This window comes from Drosophila obscura, unplaced genomic scaffold (assembly GCF_018151105.1).
Source record: "Drosophila obscura isolate BZ-5 IFL unplaced genomic scaffold, ASM1815110v1 contig_14, whole genome shotgun sequence".
NCBI classification, from domain to species: domain Eukaryota; kingdom Metazoa; phylum Arthropoda; class Insecta; order Diptera; family Drosophilidae; genus Drosophila; species Drosophila obscura.
In genome coordinates, this window is record NW_024542724.1 from 2,015,851 (window position 1) to 2,041,527 (window position 25,677).

Consider the following 25,677-nt stretch of genomic DNA (forward strand, 5'->3'; position numbering starts at 1 on the left):
GCCTATGACCGAACTGTGTAGGACCTGGAAATGCTGATCGATGTAAGCTTCGTACGAAGAGGACAAGGAACATATGCTCAAAGGCGTTTATTAACGTACAAGGGCTGCCATGGAACTCAGGATAAGATGCTAATTGTGGGCCCATCTCCCAGGCTGCAAATGATTGGAATAATATCCTGGATCAGACCAGATCAGAGCATAGTTTGTTTTTTTTTTAATTTTATTTTTATGTGAAACTTTTTATTTCATTTCATTTTTGTGATTTTTTTTTTGGTTTGTTTTGTATGTTTAAATACTTATTAAAATGGTTTTTTGTTTTTTTTTTTTCATCTCTCGTTTTTTGTTGCAGTGTGTGTGTGTGTGTTTGTTTGTTTGTTAGCTTCTGCATTGTTTTTTGTTGTTCTTTGTGTGTCAGTATGTGTGTGTGTGTGTGTGTGGTATTTTTTTTGGATTTTCTTTTTTGCTAAAATGAAGTTTTTGCCATTTTTTTGAGATTTTTCTTTTGCGACGGTAGCTAACTTTTACTTTTTTTTTTACTATATAGGGGCTTTTATATATATAGAGATAGATGTATGTATGCATGTATGTGAGTATGTATTTGCATGGGTATGTGTGTGTGAGTTGGGGGTGTGTGTGTTTGGGTGTGGGTGTTTTGGATGAGTTTGGCCTTGAGCCTACTTTTTGGTGCGTTTTACACGCGTTTTACATATCATTTTCGTTCATTTTGCTTATCATTTCATTAATATTTGCTTATTTTCATGTTTTCTTAGTTAGGAATGGAAAAAAATTACAAGCAACGATGGAAATAAACTTTACAAATTACATTTTCAAAAAGCACAAAGGGAAAGGGGATAGAGAGGAGAGACAGACAGTTGGATGGGATAGCAAAAGAGGCATTGGCAGAGGCCGAGGCAGAGTCAGAGTCAGAGGGGAGGTATAGCGTGCCTATTTACAAAAGTATTTATCCTCGTAGCGCTGGCAATAGTCGCAGATGAGCTGGCAGCAGCGGCCATTGTTGAACCGGCAGCGACACTTCTCCACCTGCTTGAAGACCTGCGTGGTGTAGCCCCTGCCGCAGCACAGATTCGAACAGTTCTCGGGATGCAGACACTGGCGATCCTTGGTGACCGAGCAGTAGGTGGGCGAGGTCTCCAGATAGTACAGTGTGGTATATTGCGATTGCTGTGGCTGCGTGGCATACAAAAAAGAGGGCTGCATGAGTTACACATAGATGAAGTTGTGGTAGCTAAAAGCGTTCCCCAGTGGGGAACGAAACTCACTTTCTTGCGTCGCTGCTTGGGCTTTTTCATGCGACTCGATGGCATCTGGCGCTTGGTCCGCTGATTGGGGGCCTTTCGTATGGCCTGGTTGTACTTCTGTCGCAGCAGCGTGGCCGTGGCATTGAAATCGGCCATCTTCTTCCAGCAGGTCTTCATCGAACAGGAGCCGGAGACGCCATGGCATTTGCATTTGTCCTTCATCAGCGAGGAGACGGCTTCGATGCCAACCTTTTCAAGTAAAAAAATCCCACCTTTAATTGGATTCAATTGGGATGGTTTCGTTATAGATGCTTACCTCAGAGTCATGTCGCAATATCTCACTGACTTCGTCTCCATCGCCTCCACGCAAATCGAGGAAACTCCGCGTCACCCGCTTGCCATGCTTTAAATTGTCGTTGCAGCCGCCCCACTGAAAGTCCTGGTCCACCCGGTTCTGCTTGCGCGGTCCACAGCTGCACTTGGTCATCCTGCCCTCGGCGCAGGCCCTGGCTATGGAGTGCGTCATGGCAGCCGCTGTCAGGGCATGCACGAAAGCCGTCTCCTTGTACAGCTTCTTGAAGATGTTGCGCTTGCCGCGCGTCTCAATCGAGCAGTTCCAGCGATCGTAGCGGAACTGATCCTCGCAGTGGGTGGTGGCCAACCGACGCGCCTCGCTGAGGGTACCCGGCAGACCCGACTCCTTGCGGCACTGGTGGTTCTGCCGCCTGGTCGCCGGCATATACCGACAGGGTCCACCCACTTGTCCCTGCGAGGTGAAGACAGCCATAACCGTGTGCTCCGAAATGAAGTGTTCGCTGCAAGAAAGGTAAATAGTAAATAGTATGGTTAGAAATGAGCAATTTAAAAAGATTTAGCTTATAATTATGGGAATTTATGGGAGCATTTAAGCGCGGGGATTGCTTTGTGTTCCCTTTACAAAGATATGAAATAATATTAGTGAAAAGTCAAACGCAGAGACCGGTACTTGCTGTTGAGTTTTATTTTGAGCGAAAAAAATAAAAAACATTTATAATCATTATTTTTAAGTTTAATTTTTTTTTATCAAAAATAATGATTATGTGTAAAGTTTATTAAGTTACTCAAAAATAATTATTATCATTGAAGAAAAAAGTAAATAATCATAAATTAAAAGCATGTGATTTTTTATTCAACAAAAAAATAATAATCATTATTTACGGTCCCTGATATATACTATGTATATATATTCCATTTCTCTTCTGTGCTAATAGCATGGATTACAACACAGCATTTTACTGCATTTAACGTTCATTTCTCACTCAGAGATAAAAAACGCACCCAAAGCTCTCTTATTTGACTTTTTAGTTGCAACATTCTTATCAGCGCAGTCTTCTGGGAATAGCCGAAAATTTTCTTTTCATTTGAATTGGTTTGGTTTGGTTTCATTTCAGTGGAAATTATTCGTTTCTATTTCTATTCCATTTCAGAGCTTATTATGAGGTTTCTTCTTGTGTGTGTGTAAAATGCCGACGCGGCTGCACCTCACATTTCCTGTCCAGCTTCGGTTATCACTCTGGTTGGTGTGCTGCCCCTCTGGTGCGCCACTCTCCTCCGTTGATTTGCAGGAAATCTTAAATTCTCATAAAGTTTAAGTGCATCGTAAATTGGCGTATGAGTAACGAGCTCAGCATATCTCTCGCTCGCTCGCTCGCTCTCTCTCTCTCCCTCTCTCTCTCTGCCGACTATTTCCGTCTCCGTCTTCGCCTCGGGGCCCCTCTCCGTCTTGTGTCTTGAATCTCCCCATCTACCTCTCAGTAGTATCTCCTCATGCACCTCTGGATCTGGCCTGCCTCTGTTTCCCTCCGATTTTGATTTAAACTTTCGCCACTCAAACGTCTGGTAATAATATTTAGCTCCGATTTGCCACATTTCGCCATTAATTAATTAATTGAATGTTTAAATTGTTTACAAGTTGTTTGCTTTTGCAAACATTTGTTTGGATCTTCACCTCCAGCTCCGCCACCGATCGGAATGGCGGCTCGCCTGGCCTGGCCTGGCCAATTTGTTGTATCTATTTAGCTCCCGCTGTTTTATTTCGTTATTTGACGTAGTTTCGGATTTGATTAAATTATCATTTGTCGATTGACGGAAACGAGTCAGGGGATTACGATTTACGAGTCCATCTGGGTGGCCCTGGGGATAGACGATCATGGGAACGGAGTGTGGGAACATCTTTGGCTGGCGATTAATGTCTTGGAATTCCTCAAATATTCCACAAGATATATTGTTACCACTTGACATGTGTCGTTCCAATGATCTGCCCCATCGAATACGTATACCTATCGCTGTGGCGTAGCTCTTGGAACTGCAGTATTAAGTTCTTCGAGTGCAACTTTAATCTCATGTAAGTCGTCTTGTAAGCTTTGCATTGTTATCACATACGAATGTCGTTGAGGCAAGTGCAGTGCAAAGCGCATTAGTGCCCTCCCCTCCCCCGCCGACGCCACACCTTTGGCGCTTTGCCCATTTCAAGTTTGGATAATGTGTGTCGCCTTAGCCATTGAAAACATTGCGTATTACACGCCCGGAGACCTGCGTAATAGCCCCAAAGCTCTAAAAGGTAGGGAGTGGGACGGGGGCGGAGTGGGGGGCGGGTATAACTCCAAGTTAATCCTTTTGACAAAACGTTTACAGGGCACAAATGGAAGAGACAATTAGCAGCAGGGGCAGTGGCAGTGGCAGGGGCAGGAAAATTTGGCCAGACATGAGGTTGGAGTCTCTTTGGAGCTGTGTGCACTTTAATTTCACAAATCGTAGCCGCCAGCTAAATATACTACACACATTCTATAGATAGATTTGTATCTGGAAGATACAAAGTAAAGGAAAGCTATTAAAATGGCCACAAAGCAAAACAAAATGTGAAGAGTTGCTGTTGGGCCAAACAACAAATTGATAGACATACGGAGAGACGCACAGACGGATGTGTGCCAGCAAACATGAGCGAATGAGACAGTCCCATACGAAACGAAAGGGACAGCAACTGAGAGAGAAAGAGAGCGAGCGCCATAAAATAAAAGTGTTGATGGACATTTTCCCCGTGCGATGAAGTTGCTTTGAGTGCTGCTCCCCTCTCCAGTTCTGGTTCTGTCTCTGTCTCTGCTTTTCCCTGTGCATTTGTGGAGATTCATCAAATTTTCAGAAACGTAAAATATTCAACACAGACACACGTGCACTTACACCTATGAAACATACTGTACACACGCACATGCATAAATCCCTTTGTGATGTGCGGCAAAAGCATTTTATGGACTTTACAGTTTTTAGCTGCTGCTGCTGCTGCTGCTGTTGCATGCCCCAAACAGCATAGTAAATGTGCAACAGCAGTTCGAAAATACAAAAGGAAAAGATGAAAATTGAAATGATTCCTGGGGCGGCGGCGCATAAAATCTTTTGGAGCAGAGCACAGCAGCAGCATAAGCATATCGAATGCTGAAAATGGTCTTTGGACTTGGCCTTTTTATGGCCCGTTTTACCATTTGCATTTTATTGCCAAAACATAAGTGCAGATGCCACTTATTTGGCACTTGTTTCGCCCCCAAAAAGCAACAGCAAGTAAAATGAAATTAAATGTTCCGATCATGAATTAGATTTCCAATTGAGAGGGAACTTTCACCATTTCCTATTAATAAAAGAAACTTCGCCATAGTCTGCATTTATTCTAGATCTTTTGCTGTGCTACCAGTTCTCCACTCTCATCATCATCGTCGTCATCATCTCCCATCTCCATGTCTGCTCCCATTCTTGATTCTTCTCTGGTGGCAAAACTAATTGTTTGTTTGTTTGTTGGTTGGTTGGTTTATTTTGGTTTCGTTTTGTTTGCTTTTGGCGTAGCTGTCACATAATTTACGAAAAGCCCCAAGACACCCCAAACGAATGCACTTGGTCAAGCGATCGCTGCTGCAGTACGGTACGTGGAGAAGTGCCCCTTGCAAATATTGAAACCCAATCGGATACGTGGGGCAATGGGAAAAGCGTTGGGTATTTGGCTGCCAACTTGCTTGGAGAAATTTGTAGGTCCCAAGCTTCGTGGAGTGAAAATCTGTGGCTCTTTAGAGGGACCGAAAATTGATGAACTTAAGCAAAACGCGACCCGCTCGATTTGCTTTAATTGATGGCAACCAAATGAGGCAGCAGTAGAATAGAAGGCACTGGCACTGCTCTCCTCGCTTGCGTGAAAACAATGGGGGCAATGAGGCGTCTTGCTCTTCGGGCAATTACCATAGCTGTCATGAAAACAGCAGAGCAGCCTCTCTATATACGATATGCACATACAACATACATATGTATGCACAAATAATCGTTGATAGGGCAGATCGCTTGTGTGTGGATTTGCCTCATGAATTTTCTGGGAATACTCAAATCTCTCAGTGTTAATATTAGTTGTCTGCCAGCATTTTTTTTGATTCGATTTCGATTCTGTTGAAGAGAATTTTTAAATAGAAATTAATATAAGCCTTGGAAATATTCTTCCTTCTGGCTGTAAAAATGATCTGATCTTCAGTAGATCGGTAGATAAGCAGTTAATATATATTCTTTGGAAAAGTTATAATAACTATGGAAACAAATGTTTTTTCTTCACTTGGGGAAAAACTGTAAAACTGTTGTAAAATATTTGCGAGATTTTAAAATCTTGCTGCTGCTGCTTCCATAACTCTTTTGTCGGTTTAACTCATCTTCGATAATTCATCTGCTCCCATTTGTTTGGCTTAAGAGAGCTTAACAGTTTCGTCTCCTTTCCCTCCATTTGTCCACCTTTTGTCATTTGCAGTGTCGTGTCTGTCCGAATATCTGTCCGTATGTCCGTCGCTGTCTCTCTGCGGCTCTTACTGCACCTGTCAGCTTATTTATTCATTTGTTTTATGGGACACGAAACACACTTTGAAATGCGCTGTAAATACGCGCTTAAGTCGCTAAATTGCAAGCGGCTATAACAGCAGCAGCAGAAGCAGAAGCAGCGTCGGTAAAGCAGTGGGAGAAGTGATAAAAAAAGCAGCAGCAGCGGCAGGAACAAGGGAAAGAGTGGGGTTAGCGGCAGAGTAGAAAGGAACAGCTTGGCAGTGGAAGAAGCAGCCCAAGCGGCCCCAAGAGCGGTAAAAACAGCAACAATTGCTGACAGGCGAAAAACTCAACAACAAAATTGCAAGCGTTAAAACCACAAGACATACGTCCGCCCCCTCCCCCTCAAGTCTCTACCACCCCACCACCGCCTCCTATAAATTGCTTACAGGATCAGGGAGGGGGTGGGGGCAGAGTCTAAATGCTGATGTATGGGTTGTATGCTGTTGCTGCTGCCCAATTTCGACAGCGTTAAAACATAAAATATGCTTCCGCTCCGGCTTCCGCCAACACCGCCAACACCCCCCTCATGAATAATGTTCCGTGCAAGGGGGGAGGGGTGGAATGGGATATCCGAGTGGGTGGCAGTGGTGGTGGCAGCAACGGTCGGTGGTTGTTTTCTCGCTGCTGCAACGGCGTTTCATCATAAAAAGCGCATCCTTTGCCGTGCTCCTCCTCCCTTCAGCAGCATCATCAGCAGCAGCAGCAGCAGCAGCAGACCCCCTTCACGCAGCAGTTTCTGTTGGCCGCCCCGAAGATTATGGCCATCAATTTTGGCATCATCCAACAGCAGCAGCAGCAGCAGCAACAACAGTTGTAACCGTAAACATTGTCGCCCCCGTTGCTGTCTGCCCTCTCTGTGGCAGCAGTGCCAAAACCAGCAGCGGTAGCAACAACAACAAATGTGCCCCATGAGAGTTTGGCAGAAACACAAACCAAAAAAAAAAACAAACAAAATTCAAAAGGAAGAAGATTTGGAAAGCCGAATTTTATATACGCTTGCAGATCAAGCAAGGCTTTGAATATTCCAAGGAAAGGAACTGCAATTATTTCACTTCTCTATTCGGTTGGTAGCTGTACTCGTAAATTATCTAATTGAATTATGTGCTTATGATCGTCTCATCGGAGGATATACAATATGGTCCTCAATAGATGGTGAAATACTTTTAAGTCAGAATATCCTGATTGGAATAATTTTTAAAGAGGACAATGGGGCACAGAAATTGCCATAGAACAAATTACAGACTGCCAGAATGATATCACTAGATAGAATTTTCTTTTCCTCCCGATCAAGAATGTTTGCTTTAGTAATTTACGAGATCGTACTTCCTTCTCTCCAAATGAATAACACCCTCTCTCCAGCAAGGGTATAAAACCGAAAACAAAAACGAAGAACGGTAAAAGGCATTTTTATGGGTTGGCTCATAAAATTTGTGCATGGGATTTTGGATTTGGGCAGTAAGTAGACAATAAAATGACGTCGCTACGTTTTTTTGGATTTTTAATAAAAGTTGTGGCAAATGATTAAAAGCAACAACATCATCGGATGGAAATGGAAATGGAGATGGGAGGCGGCAACAACTGCGCAGTAGCAACGGCAGTGGCAGTGGCCAGTGGCAGGGGCAGAGAAGCAATCAATTTATGGCCACCCAGGCGGCAGCGAGGGTCGCTATGCCAATTGCCTTATTTTCTAATGCTCTTTCGGTCTCCGTCTCTATTGGAGAGCTATGGATGTACACTTGGAGAAATAAAGTTTGGATCACAATGAATCTGCGGACATTATATAAAAAAGATTTCAGTGATCATTGATTAAGGATTAATGATATCTGAATTATTTTACAATAATTGGTTTTGAAAGAGAGACCTTCCAATACAATAAATGCCCGAGAAACACCCTTTTTCTCGCTGTGTAGCTTTGGATATTTTCATATTGAAAGCATTTTTACGGCTTACTTAGCTCACATTGCTGCGGATGATGATGCTGCTGCTGCTGATGCTCCCATGAAGGTTTCTACTTATTCTGCTGCTGATGGTGCTGCTGCTGCTGCTGTTGCTGCTGTTGCTGCTGTGGTTGCAGCCTCCGTTCGTTTATTTACTCAAAAATGATTTTTGTGGCAAACAAGGGAATCGGAAAATGCAAAAGCAACGTTAAAGTTTATCATTAAGCAGCTGAAGCCAACCAAAAATGCCATGTTGCTGTTGCCAGTGGAGGATGTTGCTGCTGCTGCTACTCCTAATGCTGCTGCTGCTGCTGCTGCGTGTGCGCCATAAAAATGCAATAAAAATCTTTACGACACATTTCGCTTGCAACCCTCACATAGGGCCGGGCCACACTCACGCACCAACACACACACACACACAGCTACAACAAGTACGTATATATGTATATAAATTTAGACGGAAGCTGGCCACACTTCACACCTTGCCACGCCATCGAAGGCATCTTGCTGCTTCGTTCCCGATGCCACCTTGCCAACCGACACGCGGCTGCAATTGCTGTTGCTGCCCCTGGCAAGCCATGAAAATGGCCCAAGCAGTGCCCGACTGCAGTTAACGCCATTACCTTTGCCACGCCCCACCCGCCTTCGTGCCTACGATTCTGTTGCAGCTGGGGAAATGTTTTTAGCTGCCACTGACACCCGCTGTTTATGTCATCAGCAACGATTTCCTTGTGCTGCGTTCTCTCCGCAGTTCCTATGCAGCTTCCCATGCATTTGACAGCTTCATTGTGTGGCATAAAAATTGAATTGTAATTGCCAGTTGCAATTTGTCCAGCAGTAACAATAATGCAACATCAGCCACTACCATCAGAAGCAGCAGCAGTAGCAGCCGTAGCAGTTCATTAACTTCTAATAGATTTATTTCGATTTATGCTGCAACAGCATTTGTATTTTGAGATTGAGAGCAATGTCTCCAGAGGAACCTAAAGATTGCTGATAATATTCAGGGTTGGGCTGCTGCAAAGGCTTACAGTGAACTGCTGTTTGGACACGCCAATTTACGCCTACCCACGCCCCACATGCCACTGCCGCAGCAGCATGGGTGTGTTCTTGGGTACAGGAACAACTATGGGAAATATTCTTGTTACAATCGGTACTGGAGGAGCAGAAGGGTATACTGTATATTCGTACCAATGCTGGGCACACTTGGATGTAGACTAATGCTGGCAAAGGGAAGGAAAGAGAAGGCTTCTTAGATAGTTTCCGATCAATCCTACATATATCCTGTAGTCAATAGAGCTCGTACTTGCTACCACCTTCAATTGTTGGTGTAAGTTTCACTCTACTACTACTCGTAGTAGCTACTGCCAAACCCTTTTCTCTACGATTGATCTCCCAACAGCAACATGTACGAGTACTCGTACTCGTACTCGTACCCATTGCCTTGCAACCATTTGACATTTATCATCTTCGAATCGTCTGGAATTGCCTTCATTAACCAGCCTCCAACTCCATGTTCTGCCACTCAATCTTCCAGTGCTTCTGATTTTCAGTTTTGTGGCTGCTTCCGCTTGTTCGTTGTTGTTCGTGCAACACATCCCATTGCATGCTGCTGTTGCTGTTGCTGTGCCTGTGGCTGCCCTGCCCTGCCCTGCCCTGCCTCTTCCTATGGAATACATTGCCAAACTATTTTCCAGCTAATATTAGATGATGTTGTGGCTGTTGCTTCTGTTTCTGCTTCTGGCATTTTCCCGCTTATGCTTCAATGGCATTCCAGCAATTTGTCTGCATTTCTTTTCATTTGCTCAGCATCTGTATTTTTCAGCGATCTGTTGTCTTTGCCACGCCCATTGATGCCATGCTTTTCCTGTCTTTTCGGTGGGGAAGCCGCAATCTTTTAGGAATTTCCGTGGAATCTTCAAATGTTCGAAAGAGTTTTTGACTAATTTATGGGCGCTATATCCATTAGATTCCTTAAATTAACTTCCAATTTAAACCTAAATTAAGACTCAAATGGTCTTCGGCTACCGCATTGTCATAACATTACCTCAACCTTCTCCGTGCCCGTTCTTTTAGCTTAGCGATTAATTTTAATGGCTGGAATTGTACCCTCTGCGGAGTTTTCCCATCAAATTTTAGCAGCAAATAGATTTAAATTCATTTTCTTGGCAATTTTCTTTTCAAGTTCTTTTCTTCTCCAAGGCAACCGGGCAGGGGGAAACAAAGCTTAAGCTCGGCCATTAATGATTAATTTTCCGTTTTGGCTTAGATGTGGGACTGGAACTGGGAACTGGGGGAAGAGCTTTTGAATAAAAGACTGGCATAAAAATTAAACATCAACGCGAAACGCAATCAACATTAAAAGTTGGCGAGGGAGCGAGCTATACGGCTTACATTTTATTTACTTTCCCATAAAAGAGAAACGTACGAGAATAAACCGATAAGAGGCGGACCACATCCCACAGTCCATGCCCCCCCCCACACCCTACACCACATGTTCCATGTCCCAGCAGCCAAAACCCACAGCCAGTGCCTCAGACTCCGGGAATTGTGGGATCCACTCAAATGCGTTTCGCATAAAATGCGTTTTTATGACACAAAAAAAAAAGACGATCCTGATATCACACCCCGAACAGGCGGCAGTGATGAGAACTTCACTTTCCACACACCATCATCAACTCATTTTCTTCATATTCGGAAGGAAACACACACATACATATACTCGTACCATTCCTTATGAGGGGCGGAAAAGCCAAAGCCAAAGGACCGTAGCTAACATTGCCGCAATGATGTATTAATGGACGGTCACGTAAAGCTCATAAGATTTTTACAAGCAACCCTCGCAATGGCCAACAGCCAGCTCATAAATGGCCTTGGAGGTGGAGTGTGTTTTTGAGAGAGAAAAAGAGATTATTCCTCGACTGCCTGAGTACCCAGTAATTGTCGGATAAAAGCTTTAGGTGGCATAGTTCTTATGACTCCAAGCTACGGGTAATTATAACAGTCAGGAGAAAGAAACAAGTTCCCATTTAGTATATTAATTCCATCTATAAAATGAACATCATTTGTGTAGTTTTTCCAGCTACTTGCGAACCCAAAGACGAGTTTTCCCAGACAGTTTCCCAATGGCAGGTATCTGCTCGTCGACTATGCCATTCTAAATCATATCCGTACTCTCTTTTTTTCAGCTCTTCAAGTTGTTCATTGAGTGCTAATTAAGAAAAAATCCCCGCCCCACAAAAACGAGGCCAAGTTGGCGCCATATACACAAAAAGATACCACAACCAACAGCAGCAGCAGCAGCAGCATCCCAGCAGCAGCAGCATCCCAGCAGCAGCAGCAAACCAGCAGCAACTAGGCATAGAAACAGATACATACGAGTAGATATATATATATATATATATATATATACTCGTACATTCATGTGGCATCCATGGCATAGAAAGGTCTGTGCTGTGCTTTATTTTCTAAACAAATCAAATGCTGCCAGAAAAGCATTCAATCAGTAGAGTTCACTTGCTGTAGATACAAATATGTACTCGTAATACTCGTTGCGATACATATTGCTGCTGCTGTGGAGGTGATAAAACAGAAACGGCTGCAGACCCACACCCAGACCAGAGCCAACAGATGCATGGATCGCTCCCCTGAATTTATCTTGTGGTTGGGCATTGTTTGGCTTGCAGAGTTTACAAATCAAATTATTGGTCAATTAATCGAGTGAGAGTTCCGAACTTCATGGATATGAAGCATTCTAGTTAATGAATATTGATTCCACAGAAAACACACACACACCCACACACACACAGATTAATGGCATAAACAATGGGAATGCAACAAAACTTCAGCTACAAATCAGGGCAAATTCAGAAATTCAACAATCAAATCAAATGCATTTTAAAACAGTGCTTGGACTAAGAGATGTTGTCAGTGAGTAAGTGAATCAAGCGATTATGATCCCATATAGAAATATATGTACGTATTCTTGAACATATTTCATCTGCTTGAAAGGTTTTATTGATCTCCCCACAGAGGAAAGTTTGCAGTTTTTCATTAGCTTAAGCGGAACTTCATCCGGGACTTGACTCTCCCTTTCAACTGTCGCACTTTGGTCAACTGCAGCGGGAGATTATTTAAAGACATGGCTAAACAAATATCAAAACTAATTTCATGCCCAATCTGCTAACAACTTCCGCCTGGCCTGTCCCATCCACTCGGCACTCGAACAAATGTAAGCCAAACAAATGGCCCAACATAGACCGAACATTTTCAGATTAAAAACAAAATGTTCTTCGGGCGCTTTTGGGGTGGGGACAAACTGTTGCTGCGTGACCACACAATTTGCCCGCTTTTCTGGCTATATGCAGTCGCATTTTCCGCCATCGGCCTGTCAACGCCAAGATGCGCTTAAGCATTATTAATCGTTTTCGAAATGAACTGCGCCTCGGCCACTAAGCAAATGATAAAGAGAGGCGAAATATGCAACAGAGTGCGGCAGAGTTTTGACAAACCGATGAATGGATGAGAGGGAGCAGCAGAAGGATGGTGTGGGGTGGGGTGGGGTGGGGTTAGCCGAAGCCTTCAATGCAGTCCGATTCATTGGCATCTGCCGCTGCTTTTTGCTTCTGCTGCCCAGAACACACAGTCAGAAGGCAATTTTGCATAATTTCCGAAACACATGTTGCCTTCAATCATGCGCGATGCAGTGGCAGCAGCAGCAGCACCAGCAACAGCAGAGGCAGCAGGACCGTCCCAGACCAGACCCAGACCCATACTCATACCCAACCCATACCGTACACGTACAGCCCATCCCCATACCAGAGACAGGAATACATTGGCATACAGGGTAAAGCGCCCTCAGGGCACATAGACAAATTGACTGAATGACTAACTGACTAACTGGCTGGCTGCTTGACTGCATCTGCATCTGAATGAGTACTGAGGCCTGACTGACTGTGCCCTGGCCCTGCCCCTGCCCCTGCCACGATACACTGCCACTGCCACTTCTCGTACAGAGAATCAAGTGAAAATGTAGCGGAAAACATTTTAATACTAATTACAAAGAATTTGTGCCGCCGCCGTTTTGCCACTTTTATTTTTTGCTTTCTTTTTCATTCGTACCGGGCAGGAATACTCTTTCCCAAGGCTCCTCGCCTCTGAATGTTTTCCTAAGGATAATGTATCCAGTTACATACATGTGCGATAATAGTTATAGATATATGGACTCAAACTAACATTACATCAGACACAAGACAAATTGCTTGAATGTTTTTGCTAGCATACGATTTGGCGTGCAGTTTTTCCTCAGCAAGGTCTATCAATTTATTTCCTGTACACACGTACACATTATTATTATTTGAGAGACCCTGTAGATTGCAGAAAAGTGCATTCCCAATTCGTTGGCCTCCCACATTCCGATTCTCCCACAGCTCACTCTCACTTTCAGTGCCTCTCCTCTGAACTCTGGCTCCTGCTCTACGTCTGGCTCCCTACTGCGGCTCCATACTCCTTCTCCGATTCCGCTTGTGCCCCTTTCGTATCTTTTTCGATTTCCGAAAATAAATGTTAGCGCATTGCTCGAGGCGGCACAGGACTCCGCTGCACGCTGCCTGCTGCCTGCTGCCTCCGACTGCGTTTTAATTGGAAAACAGAGGGAATCCGCAGGCGGCCAGAGGCGGGAGGGCATGCAAACTCGGTTCCCAGCACTATGAACCCATTCCAGCTGTTGGCTTCCCCCTGCATCGCGCTGTGGTCTCCGATTGGGAGTCGAGACTCCTCCGAGCCTCGAAGGCGGCGGCAAAATCGCTTTAATCAAATCGTTTTATGACAGCTGAGCGTGCGCTCCACTCGCCGACAAATGACACAAGACCCACACACACACTGATACACAGAGACGGATAAAAGAGACACATGAACGCCATTAAGCAAACAATTGGCCGGATCGAGGGAGCGGAAGGAGGAAAATGGTGTACCGTGCGGGTGGCAGGTGAGTTTCCCCTTGCTTGACATTAAACGCGTGTTAATTTCATTTAATTTGGGCCACGATTCGCTTTCCCAGCGAAGCAAAAGAGAGAAGGGGCAGGGGCGCAGACATTTACGGTAAACGACCCGTCCGTGTTCCTGTCCATCCATCAACGCTCCGATCCATCCGATCGCTCTGCTGCTTACTCGCTCTTTTCCCCCGACACCCGACAGCGCGCTGCATTTGTCAATCAGCGAATGGGGAAAAAAGGGGAAAAGTCTACTCGGTCTGTGGCATTTTCTTTGCCTCCAAGGTCCATCATCTCTTTTGCTCTTCTGCTGCTCTGCTGCTCTGCTCCGATGCCAGATAGTTTTGCTCTTGAATTTCGCTTGTGCAAAGTGAAATTCTGGGAGGGAGGGAGGTAGGAGGGGAGGGCTACAAGTATATGTGGGGTAGAAGATCTGTATGTGGCAGCCCATCGCTTTGAAGGGGCGCAGGAGATCACACAGCGCTTTGTCAAGTGGATATTTATGTTCTTAGAAATGATCTCGAAAATCTCGAGATGTCAAGTGGGTGGCGCGGTTTAGTGATTTGTGGATAGGGAAAGTGATACCATCTAATGAGAACACTTCTTGTGGGGTGAGTGGGTGCAGAGGGTTAATCGAGGGAAAAATATATCTATAAAAATCGTGAATATTCTTATTACTAATATTTAAAAATATCAGTTGCAGAAATTGTCTATCCCCTATGATACCTCTTTTGCTCGATCTACCTTAGGTAGTTTATTTAGCTATGATTCCTATAGATGTTCCTAGCTATAATAAGTATTTTCAGTAGCATTTCCATATCGAATTTGATTTGAAGTTGTTCCCAGCCGTTTGCTTCTTTTCTCCTTTTCCATTTTGTATACTTTAAATCGCTTTTCCTTCTGTGTGCTCATTAATTCCTTCTAGCTTCTCCTGCTCCATTTGATATCCATGTTTAACCTTTATCTTCTGCTAGCTGCCCTTTCTGCTGCACAGTCCCATTCCTTTTACCACAGAAACCTCGCGCATATCCATTTCATTTTGCCCCGCAACTCGTCGCGACCATAAATTGAATTAAAATACCAAACATGTTTTTTTTTTTGGGGGGTAGTCTCAGTCGTTGTCGTCATTATTGGCGGCTTCTTTGGACTTCTGCTCTTACACATCTGCAGCTCCTCATTTCCATAACTGTTTTCCTCTGTTTGATTGGGGCTGAGAATGGGGAATGGGATGGAATGGGATGGGAGATGCTGTTGAGACACTTTGGTGTCGCCGCCGATGTTGTCGCATCTTCTGTCGGTGTCTGCCTTTTCAGGGTCAAATTGCCAATTTATATCGATTTAAGCCACGGAAAGACGCCGTGAACAGACCACGCCCCCCAATCCATGCGGCAGAGTGTAAGAGAAATGCACATTAACACCTACGCCCCACTGCATGCAGTCGAGAGTGCTACGCTTGAGGAGGAGTACGAGGGGACTTGACAACAAGTGCGGCATTATCGCCAGCATCTTGGTCACACCTTTGAAGCACCACCACCACCACCATCCCGCCTGCCCACAGAGAGAGAGAGAGGGAGAGAGAGAGAGCGAGATGAAAGCAAATAAAAGCCAAGTCAAGTGAAGAGAACTGACTTAAAACCATTAGGCCATGGCCTAAGCATCAATTAGGTTTAAAGACCCCGACAACGATGTTTGACGGCATGCCATGACTCTTGTCGCTAATTTGCGCAAATTATGTGCCGGGCCTCTTAAAGTACCGCAAAGTGAGTGCCATGCCGGGCCGTGCCGGGCCGTGCCGTGACAACGGGCCAACAGCCTTCCCTTCCCTTTCCACAAAGCCAACCCATCAGAGCCAACTGATCCTAGGCCCAGGCAGCAGCAATCCAAGAATCCAGCCATCCAGCTATCCGCAGCAACCATCCAAAAACTCCAATTATGTCAACAGCAACCGCAACAGGCGCAACATCAAAGCTTAGACCAGGCTCCAGCTCCAGCCCCCCCTCCAACCCCCACGGAAAAGTGCATGGGCTGCCGCCATGTAGGCAACATTTTGCCGCGGGAGAAAGGCGGCTGAGGGTGGGCATGGTCATGTTGCCAGCAAAATCTTTCGGTGACAATCGAACAATGACAAGATACCCGCAGATAGAACTTTAGAACTGTCTTTAGAGTTGATTAGTTAAATACCCTAACAGATATCTGAAAATACAAATTTTAATATGAGTTATATCTATAATATCTCTGTAATATCTCCTAGCTTAAAATGTTTATTATATTGAAATTGAATTATTTATCTGCGGGCTTTATGGCAGGATTCCCCTTATAAATTAAAATCTGATATGCATATAAAGTGCCAAAACTTTTAAGGCATAACCTCTAAGCCCTTCGATGTCTGTACGAAATCAATTACCTTTCCCTACAGATAAATAATAATATCCTTATATTTTTAACATCTAAAAGTACCGTAGTTTATGGGACATAAATCTGCATATAGCACTCGTATTTATCTGTGCAGACCACTCCCATTCCCTTGATGTCAAACTCCATCTGAAAGTTAGCATATCCCCAAAAAGGGTTAGATAAAAGCGTCAAGATTTTCTGGGTTAAACCGTTTAAGCAGGATGAACGAGTATTTGTCTGAGGGAAAAGGAACAGCATGAATGGAGGGGGACACTTTGACTGCAATTTGGAGTCGAGTCGAGTCGAGTTGAGTCGCAAACTGCGTGTGGCAAACGCTTAGCCTGCCCCTCTTTGATCTCCCTCTCGCTTTGATGTGTGTGGTGCGTGCCTCAAGGTCCACAAAACTTCAAGGTCTCAACGGAGAGTAATGTGTATGTGTGTGTGTGTGTGTGTGTGTGTGCGGGAGTTGGTCGGAGGGTGTGTGTGGAGAAATTTTGTTGTTTGTCTTTGATGCAACTTCCTCAATGCGCTGCCAAACAGACAAAACTTTGTACGACCCAAAGAGACATAGAGACAGAAAGAGAGAGAGAGAGAGCTCTAGGTACAGATAGAGTAGAGGAATACATATACTCGTAAGATCAAAGGGAACTCGAAAAGCCATCACGCTTTTAGACACACGACCAAAACACGGCAAAACTCCAAGAAATTATATAAAAGCAAGGCAAAGATTGAAGAAGTGGCAGCCGCATCTTGCACTTGGCAGCCATCTCGTACTCCATCTGTCTCTGTGTATCTATGTATCTATGGGTATCTGCATATGTGCACGAGTATCTGCATCTTGGGATCCTCTGTCGAAGTTTATCTTACTTTTTACACCTTTAAAAATTTGTTTTGTTGTTTGATTTTAGGCTTCACGCTTGAATTGCTTCTCAGAGGCATTCCATTCTCCGGTACTTCGGAGCCGCCTGATTTGTTTAACTCATTTGGGTTTTCCTTTTACGCACTTTTCGTCGATTACATGAAAATGCATTTTTGTGTCATGGGAACGCTCTCTCTATCCGGCTCTTCTCTATCGGCTCTATTGTTTGGTTTGGTTCGGGGCTGCAACCCTCATACTACATATACTGCAGTTCTCCGCTCCGTCCCATCAGTGGTTCATCATCATCAGCCTTTTCTGTTCTGTTCTCTTATGTTCTGTTCTGGCATTTTTATTGGGTTTCATCATGGGCCAATTTATGACTCTGATCCTCTCTGCTTTTGTGCTCCGTTTTCCATCTTCCAGCTGCTTTTTGTTTAAACTTTTATGGCGCAGCTTTGGCTTTTCCCCCGCTCTTCGGACTCTCCTCGCCTCTCCATTCAAATTCAACAAAAGGACATTCGGAATAAAGGAATTTACCGAAATGGGGGAAAACTTACTCGTGGAAAAAAAAATATAAAAATAAAGAAAAACGAAAAAACGAAGAAAACTGAACCCCAGTTTATCATTAAGAGACAAAAAACCACAGCAACGGAAATGCCAACAGCAGTTGGAGAGATGTAGAAGAAATTCAAGTGGAGAGACAACGGCCTCATAAAACGCAGCCATCAAAAACGACAAAATTAAAAAGTTCAAATGGCAAATGGCAGCAAATTGTTGGCAGGAAAATTACTAGAAAAAATATACAAAAAAAAAAACAGATTCTAAATAAAAATAATAAAACAAAACGACGAACAGAAAATGCTGTAGCAAGGAAGAGCAGTCTTAGATGAAATGTTTGAAGACACTCGTTCGGTTATTTTCAATACGATATGGAGTCGATAAGGCAGAGATATAGAAGAAAATAAATCTCCCATTGGAGAGAGATTTTGTACAATTTCTTCAAGTCTATTCTTTAGAAGATAAGATTTAACTGTGGCCTTAGTTTAGATCAATTGATCTCAAAAAGTCTTATTCCATGCGCCACAAGTTCGCCCAAAAAACATTCATATATCTCAATGAAATGCCAGCACTCTAAGTATTACAAGAACAGTGCACAGTGAACAACTTTATGCCTGCAATTTCATTTAATTTTGCAAGTGTAGAGACACGAATACACAAAGGGCAGCCGGCAGGTCCAGAAGTCGTCCAGCTGCCGTTCCTCAGACTTCAACTCAGCCTCTGATTCTTATTCCATTTGCAGTCCAAGTGAACCTCAGCCTCAGAACTGTCGACGTTATCATTGTCGTCGTTTCGTCTTATTGAGACAAATAAATTTGGGGTGTTTGGTGCCACATGGCGATGCCAACTGCAGTTGAAAGGGATTTTCCCTGGATATTTTTAATTTTGCGGAGAGAATAAAAAACAAAACTTTGCACATAATCGTTATCGTCAATGTTGAGAGGGTAAAAGCAGGAGCATAATAAGCCCAGAAAGAAACCAAGAAGGAAGCACCCCAAGACCAAGGTGCCGTGCCCACTGGTCCTGGACCCTCGACCATAATTTGCGGCCAACAAAAGCAGCAACAAAAGCTTTTCTTCTGTTGTATGTAAAAAATTAACATTTTTATGCTTCCGCCAGGGCTGCAGAAGGAACTTCAACTCCATCTCCACTCCACTACCGAGATAGAGAGAAAGGGAGATAGAGAGATAGAGATGATATAGACAATGTCGTAGAGCTAGAAAGTTTTTATCCAAAACAACAATGGAGCAGAACTTACACTCATGGTTATGAGCAGGAGATGAAAGCCGGGATCTGGAAGGGAATCAGCGGTAGCCAAGGCAGCGGTAAGTAAGTTTTAATTACTCTTTGACAAATATTTAACTTTTGGGAGCAGCAGGAAGAAAAGGGAGTAGCAGGCAGAGGCAGAGACGTTGTCTTACGCATAATTAAACAGATTCGCCGCTTGTAAGGCAAATGAAATCTCGTTCGGGCCAAGGGGGAATTTCGGTTCTGGTTCTGGTTTTTCGGTCTGTTCCTGGTGGGGTTGGCTCTTGTTACCCTGTAACAACATAATTTTGCGCCGTATAATGTCATAAATGTCTGTTAAACAAAACAAAACAACAGACGTCATAGAGTGGGACAGCAAGACAGAGGGAGAGACAGCTACCAGAGACTGTCAAACATTATTACATTATTTGCCTTTTGCTTTTGCTTTTGCTTTTGGGTCTGGTCTGTCAAAGTGCTGAAATTGAAACCAACCCCGTGAATCTCAGACCCCTCCTCCCCCTTCCATCAACAGCCATCGTCTATACGGTTTTTGTTTCTATTTGCTTTTTGGGTTCGTCTCTTGATTTTGGGATTTCTGGTTCTTAGATTACTCTCGCCAATCGCCAATGCAACCCCGACACGACATCGGAGATTAATTGCGACTGGACTGTCTTCCCCTGCCTCTCCTTGCGTTTCCTCCTTCCTTTGCAATGAAGGAAAAGGGGGAACTTCATCGTCGAGTGCCCCCTGACGGCAATTATTAAATTTTCATTACATCCCCTAATCAGCATTTTGTGCATATTGATTGTGTAAACAGTCGTCACATAGTAGTCATACTCGTATACGTAGCTGCTGGCCTCTCCTCTCCTGTCCTGTCCTCCTGTACTGATCGAATCTCTGCGATTTGCTCGGGTTGAGTTTCAGTGGCTAATGTTGTTGAAGGGCTTTGAGTTTGAATACTGATGTGATTTGGCTGCTTAGCAAATGGTTTTTGACAGGTGTTGAAGTGTTAAAGTAGTGGTCTTAATTGAAAATGGAGAGAGGCAGGACAGGCAGAGGAGTCAGTGATTTAATTTTCGATTAAAGGGTTAATTGGTTAATCAAATTTGGGGGACGCGATTGAGACGTTGCAAGCTCTATCTATGCCTGTACAGCAGCCTGCAGAATTTTAATTTTTAACACCTTTTAATGGGATGACAGTAAGTGTAGTTCGAAAGATCTTTAAGGTTCCAAGAACAGGAAAAATTGTAACTAAACTTATCTTTAAGAAATTAATAAATACTCAAGCTTAATTATGTGAATGTAGTATATGCTCATAATTCTTATGAAATATATAACTTTCTTTTGCATGAGATAGGAGAAGTTCGGGGGAGAATTTTAATAAATAGATTTGTATTGAAAATGTTATTTGAATGCTCAACTGGTAAAGGCAGTTCTTGGCTTGGGCATGGGCTTTCATCTGGCACCTGAAAACTGCAGCTATTACACACCATAAAAACCATCTAATTATGCCACTTTCCGTAACATTCATTAGGATTATTAGTCGCCACTAATGGTACAAATTGATCTCACGAGTCTGCAATTATATCAACTCCAAAAATATGCCCAGCCATCTTCGCATCCCTCAAAGTTTCGCAAGACTGAGCTCTGTTGATCTTGTGCAACATTTGAGTGTTGTGTTGTGTTGATTTGACTTTTGCGATTTGTGCTGACATTTCGAATCAATAAAATCGCACTTTGTACTGCCACACTGCAGGTGCCACTGCCGCATGCCACTTAAGGGGATCGGGCATGGAAAGACCCACACACACGCATCCCATCAGGCAAGCAGGCAAATGGCAAGCAACCGACGATGTCTTCCTCAAATAAGCCGATTAATTGTAATCAAGCAGGTCTCAAATGGACACTGACTGAACCCACCAGCTGTGCCCCCTCTCAATCGAATGGTATGGAACGGAACTAGACTCAATGGATGGTAGATGGTAGCTCTTTAATGGTTGCCCCCGGTCTATCGATTTCTGTTGTCTAGCCCGTTGGGTCAATGCATGTAGCCTGGGGCAAAGAAATAAATAAATTGCAGCAGAAAAGAAGAACAAAAGGCAAAATAATTGAAACACTTTCTACCCCCACTTTCTACCAAGTACTCCTGAAGTTTTGTCTAATAAAAAGGAAATGCAAATAGTACTACGGATATGGGTTCTCCTCATATTAAAATTTAATAGGAGAGCGTATCATGACTGGGATCAGGTACTTCCCTTAACCAACCGATTTTATCTTCTGCATTAACATCCACATTTCCCTTATAGTATTTTGTGACTCTAAAGAAATTGATAAACAAATTTGTATTTTATGTATTTATGTACAGAAGTAAAAATGCCGCTCGCAGTGCATTCCAGGGTAGCAGCGACTCCAAAGCAAACCCCTCGCTTCATGCTGTTGGGTGGTTTTGTAATGACAAATAATAACCGGTAGTCCTGCTGGTCCGCCTCCGCCTGCGCTGCCTGCACTCCCTGTGCTTGCTGCTTGCTGCTCCCCATGTCAGTGGGCAAATTAATGGTGAAGTGTAAGTAAAATTTACGCTCTGCCACCACAGGCAGTTCTCGGTCTATCCCCCAGCCCAGACGACTTCTGCCCTCCCGACGTTGTTCCCATCTGCTAATAATCATAAAAAAGGCGGCTAGCAGCATTTTGACAACAGGCAACCCCACCGAATCCGCTGCACCCGCCACGCCACACAGTCAGGCGGCAATCCATGGCCCCATACCCCAAACCCGTCTCTACAGCCATCTTCCCCGCCTCCCCATTAGCGGGCTTTTTTTTGGCTGACAGCCGCAAAATAAAGCAACTGAGCAACAAAAACAAATATAAATAATATTACTTTATTGTTTAGCCCAAACAGGCCCCCCCGCCACAACAGTCTACTGCGGACCATTGTCTGTGTTTGGATGGATGTTGCATTTGTCAGCAGACTGCGTTACGGGCTACCCACTGATTAGCAACAGTCCAAGAGACCCCGAAGTGAGTGTTGCCTGCCCATTCGATTGTCTGCCTGTTACTGCTGCTGCTGCTGCTGGTGCTGCTGCTGCCGACTGTTGCATATTTCGAGTGATATTTATTTATTTGACTTGGACTGCTGTATGGCCCAGCCGAGATCTCCGGAAATGAAATCAAATCTGATGAGATTCAAGAGAAAAGCACTACACCAAAGAGTTTTCAGAATGATGACAGCTCAATAAGTGCCCACTGTTTTATAGGGATTATTCTAAGTATAGAAGGAAATGTGAATAGAAATTAAAAAATAGAAACATAAATATTATATTTCTGGGGAATAAATTTAAAGATTAAAGATTAATTTAAAGGAGAAATCGGGAGGGAGAAAGCCTCGTAAATATAAATTTACCAATAACTCATAGCTCCAAAAAATGTTCAAAGTTCCAAGCAAGCTCAACCTTTGTATCAATCTACATAGAATAATTTTAATTGCCATACGCCCTCTTAAGGTCTTCAGCTGTTCTACAAGAGCCCTTCACCAATTCACCTAATTACCAACATCTGACAGTAGTTTAATGAATAAATTCTTGATTTTTATGTTATCAAAGTTCAGCGGGGTCGAGCAAATAAAGAATCAAGCAAGCCAAAGTTCAGTTCGTGGGTTAAACATGGAACATGGAACATGTAGACATTTTTTAATAATTGCAGTCAAAGATAATAATTGTAAGCGTTGATTTCTGTCCGGCCGCATAGGCTCCATCGGTGGGCATGGGATCCACAAATTGAACAGCGAAATTGCGAGTTGGGGAGGGGAGTATGCTATAAAAACGAACGCCCATAAAATACTCGCTCTGCGCACATGGATGGTCGTAGGACAAAACAATTTGATGGCTGAGTGAAAGATCTTCATCAATTGATAAGGTTTCTGTTCAATTAAGATGCTGATGCGGAATAACTGTGTTCTGACTCACTTGTACAGGCTCTGCATGTCCATGCCATTGCTGCCGGCTCCAACTCCAATCATCCCAGCGCCACCCAGCAATCCGCCAACGCCGCCGCCGCCTACTCCACCTGGCACTCCTGCGTTAAGCATTGTTCCGCCATATCCCAGATTGGCGGGCAATCCTTTGGTTCCGGGCACTATGATTCCAAGGTTTGCCAGTCCAGCCAGGGCATGTCCATGGGGGTGTCCACCTCCTCCATGCGTTGGGACTCCCAGGCCGCCTCCGCCCTGTGCTCCCCTCCTGCATGCCAGGGAGAAGCACCTCCACCGCCGCCTCCCCCTGTCGCCACAGAGGGAGCACTCGATGTACTGCTGCCGAGGCCTGCCAGTCCACCCAATTGATTGATCAGGGCACCTCCGCCAGATCCCGATCCCACGCCCTGGCCTCCACCACCAACAGCGGAACCCCCCATCAGGGTGTTCAGCAGTGTGCTGTTGTGGTTCATGTTCATGCCACTGATCTGGTGGTGCTGATGCTGGTGCTGGTGCTGGCTGTGCTGGCCCAGATTAGGGCTGCTTTCCAGGTTGCCATTTCCCAAAAGCAGCTGATCCTCACTCCGCAGCTGACAGAGCCCCAGGCGACAGAGGATAAGCACCAAAAAGATTTTCACAGTTGACGGCATTTTCACTGGTTTTGTTGTTGTTGTTGTTGTATTTTTATTGGTGTATTGTTGGTGTATTGTTGGTGTATTGTTGGTGATTGGTGATTGTTGATTGTTGATTTGCTAAATGCGTTTTCTATAGTCTACTTTTTGGCGTGTTTGTCGTTTGATATATTCTTGATTTTATGTTGTGTGGCTATGTCGTAAGTACTTTCTTGTGTGTTGTTAATAAATTACTAAATTCTAGATTACTACCTCATTAAATATTTATTATTATTTTATAGTCAATATATATTCGGATTCTGTTGTTCGTGCAATAGAAATCTGTGGTAAAATTGTGGTATAAAAATTGTTTAAAATTCTATATTTAGGTATATATTCGTATTTCGATTTCCCTATGCCGAAATGCGTTTTATAATTGAGATTTTATGTATTTGATAATTGAATGAATTATTATTATTTTTTTTTTGTTAATTTTTGATGCTGCTTCTTTGTTCGTAAACTTATTTTGGACTTCTTAATACTTTTCGTTTGATTTCCACTTGGTTTTGTTTTTTCTTTCGCGCTCCTACATTTTTGTTTCCTTTGCCGACGCTGAGAGCTCTCCTTTCTGTGCAGCTGGACTGATTCTCATTATTCGAATTATTTTCACATTGGCACTTCAAACGGCAAAAGATGTTTTATTTATTTAAGCGATGTGGATGTCGATGTGGATGTGGATGTGGATGTAATGCGGTGCGTTCGTGGCTGGTCTGAGTTTTCCTTGTGGTTTTCGGTTTGTTTTTATTTTTGGCTTCCTGGAAAACGTTTAGCCAGAGGCTCTTTCTTGGTTCATTCGCTGATCAAATATGGAACATCAAAAGGCCGCGCCACACGAAGGCGTTCGATGCCAGGCGCTCGTTCGAATTGCCCCCTGCCCAATGATCGGGCGTATCGAAAAACCCGTTTGACAAGAAGCGTCGATGTTGCAGTTACCGCCACCGACGCCGTCGCAGTCGTCGCCACCGCCTCCTCACACCGATCCATCCATCTAAATAGCTTAAGGGTTTTCCGATGCACATAAAAAGACGCCGCCTGGCATTTACACTTGTGGGCCGGCCGGCCGGCCACTAGCCATACACGCACAAAATAGATCTTACAACAAGGACGCTGGCTCTGGGTCTGGGTCGGGGTCTGGCAACGAACGATAATGGTTCAATCACTCGATCTTTATGTTTCCCAATTCAAAACTTCTTTCAGTTTGAGTTTCTGGTTGCCGGATATGAACAGTTTTTCACACTTTTACACGCTGATTTGTGACTGGAGTTTTCTGGAGTTTCGATTTCGACTTCGCTTTCAGTTTCTGTTTCTGTCTCTGTCTCTGTTTCAGTTTCTTGTTCAACCACCGCGGCACACGTGCGTTCATCAGCTCGCTCGAAACTCGACTGAATCATCGGGGCACATCGTCAGTGGCTCGTAGCGCGGCACTCGAAGTACTCGTTGCTGTTGCTGTTGCCGATGGTGGCTGGTGGCTGGCACTGGTGTTGCCTGCTTTTTGTGGCCGTTCTGATAGGCACAACGTCGTGGTCGTGGTTGGCGCATGCGTGCACAGCCAGTGGAAGCTTGCAGCTCGCCCTTGCAAGATGTGGCACTGCCACCAATTGATCGCCGTCACAATATATAGACAGCACTTCATTAATTATGACGACAAGTTGTCAAGTTGTAATTGCCCCGCAACTAATTGGCACGAAAGTATCTCAAACTATTGAGGCAAATGCAGAGTATTTCAGACTACTACTGCACATTCTCTGGCCACTTTATCTGGGCGCTAGCTCGCATTTTCAGATAAACCCTGTTTGGATAGCCGAGGTTTTTCCTTGTTTGCTCGCTTGCGGCCATCCATCAGGCCTCTCTCAGGTCTCTCCAATCTCTTACACACTTTTCTCCTTAGCTTAGGCTTATCCAAGGCATACAGAGCT

General features: G+C 44.1%; 1 protein-coding gene across 1 annotated transcript; it reads right to left on the minus strand.

Moving 5' to 3' along the window:
* Positions 1-509: 509 nt before the first annotated feature.
* LOC111070364 (protein Wnt-4) lies at positions 510-25,159 on the minus strand. The gene is given in 5 exon segments (XM_022360838.2): positions 510-1,188; positions 1,281-1,508; positions 1,576-2,074; positions 23,086-23,353; positions 23,356-25,159. Coding segments are annotated over 5 exon segments (1,623 nt in total). The 5' UTR covers positions 23,741-25,159; the 3' UTR covers positions 510-945.
* Positions 25,160-25,677: the final 518 nt, after the last annotated feature.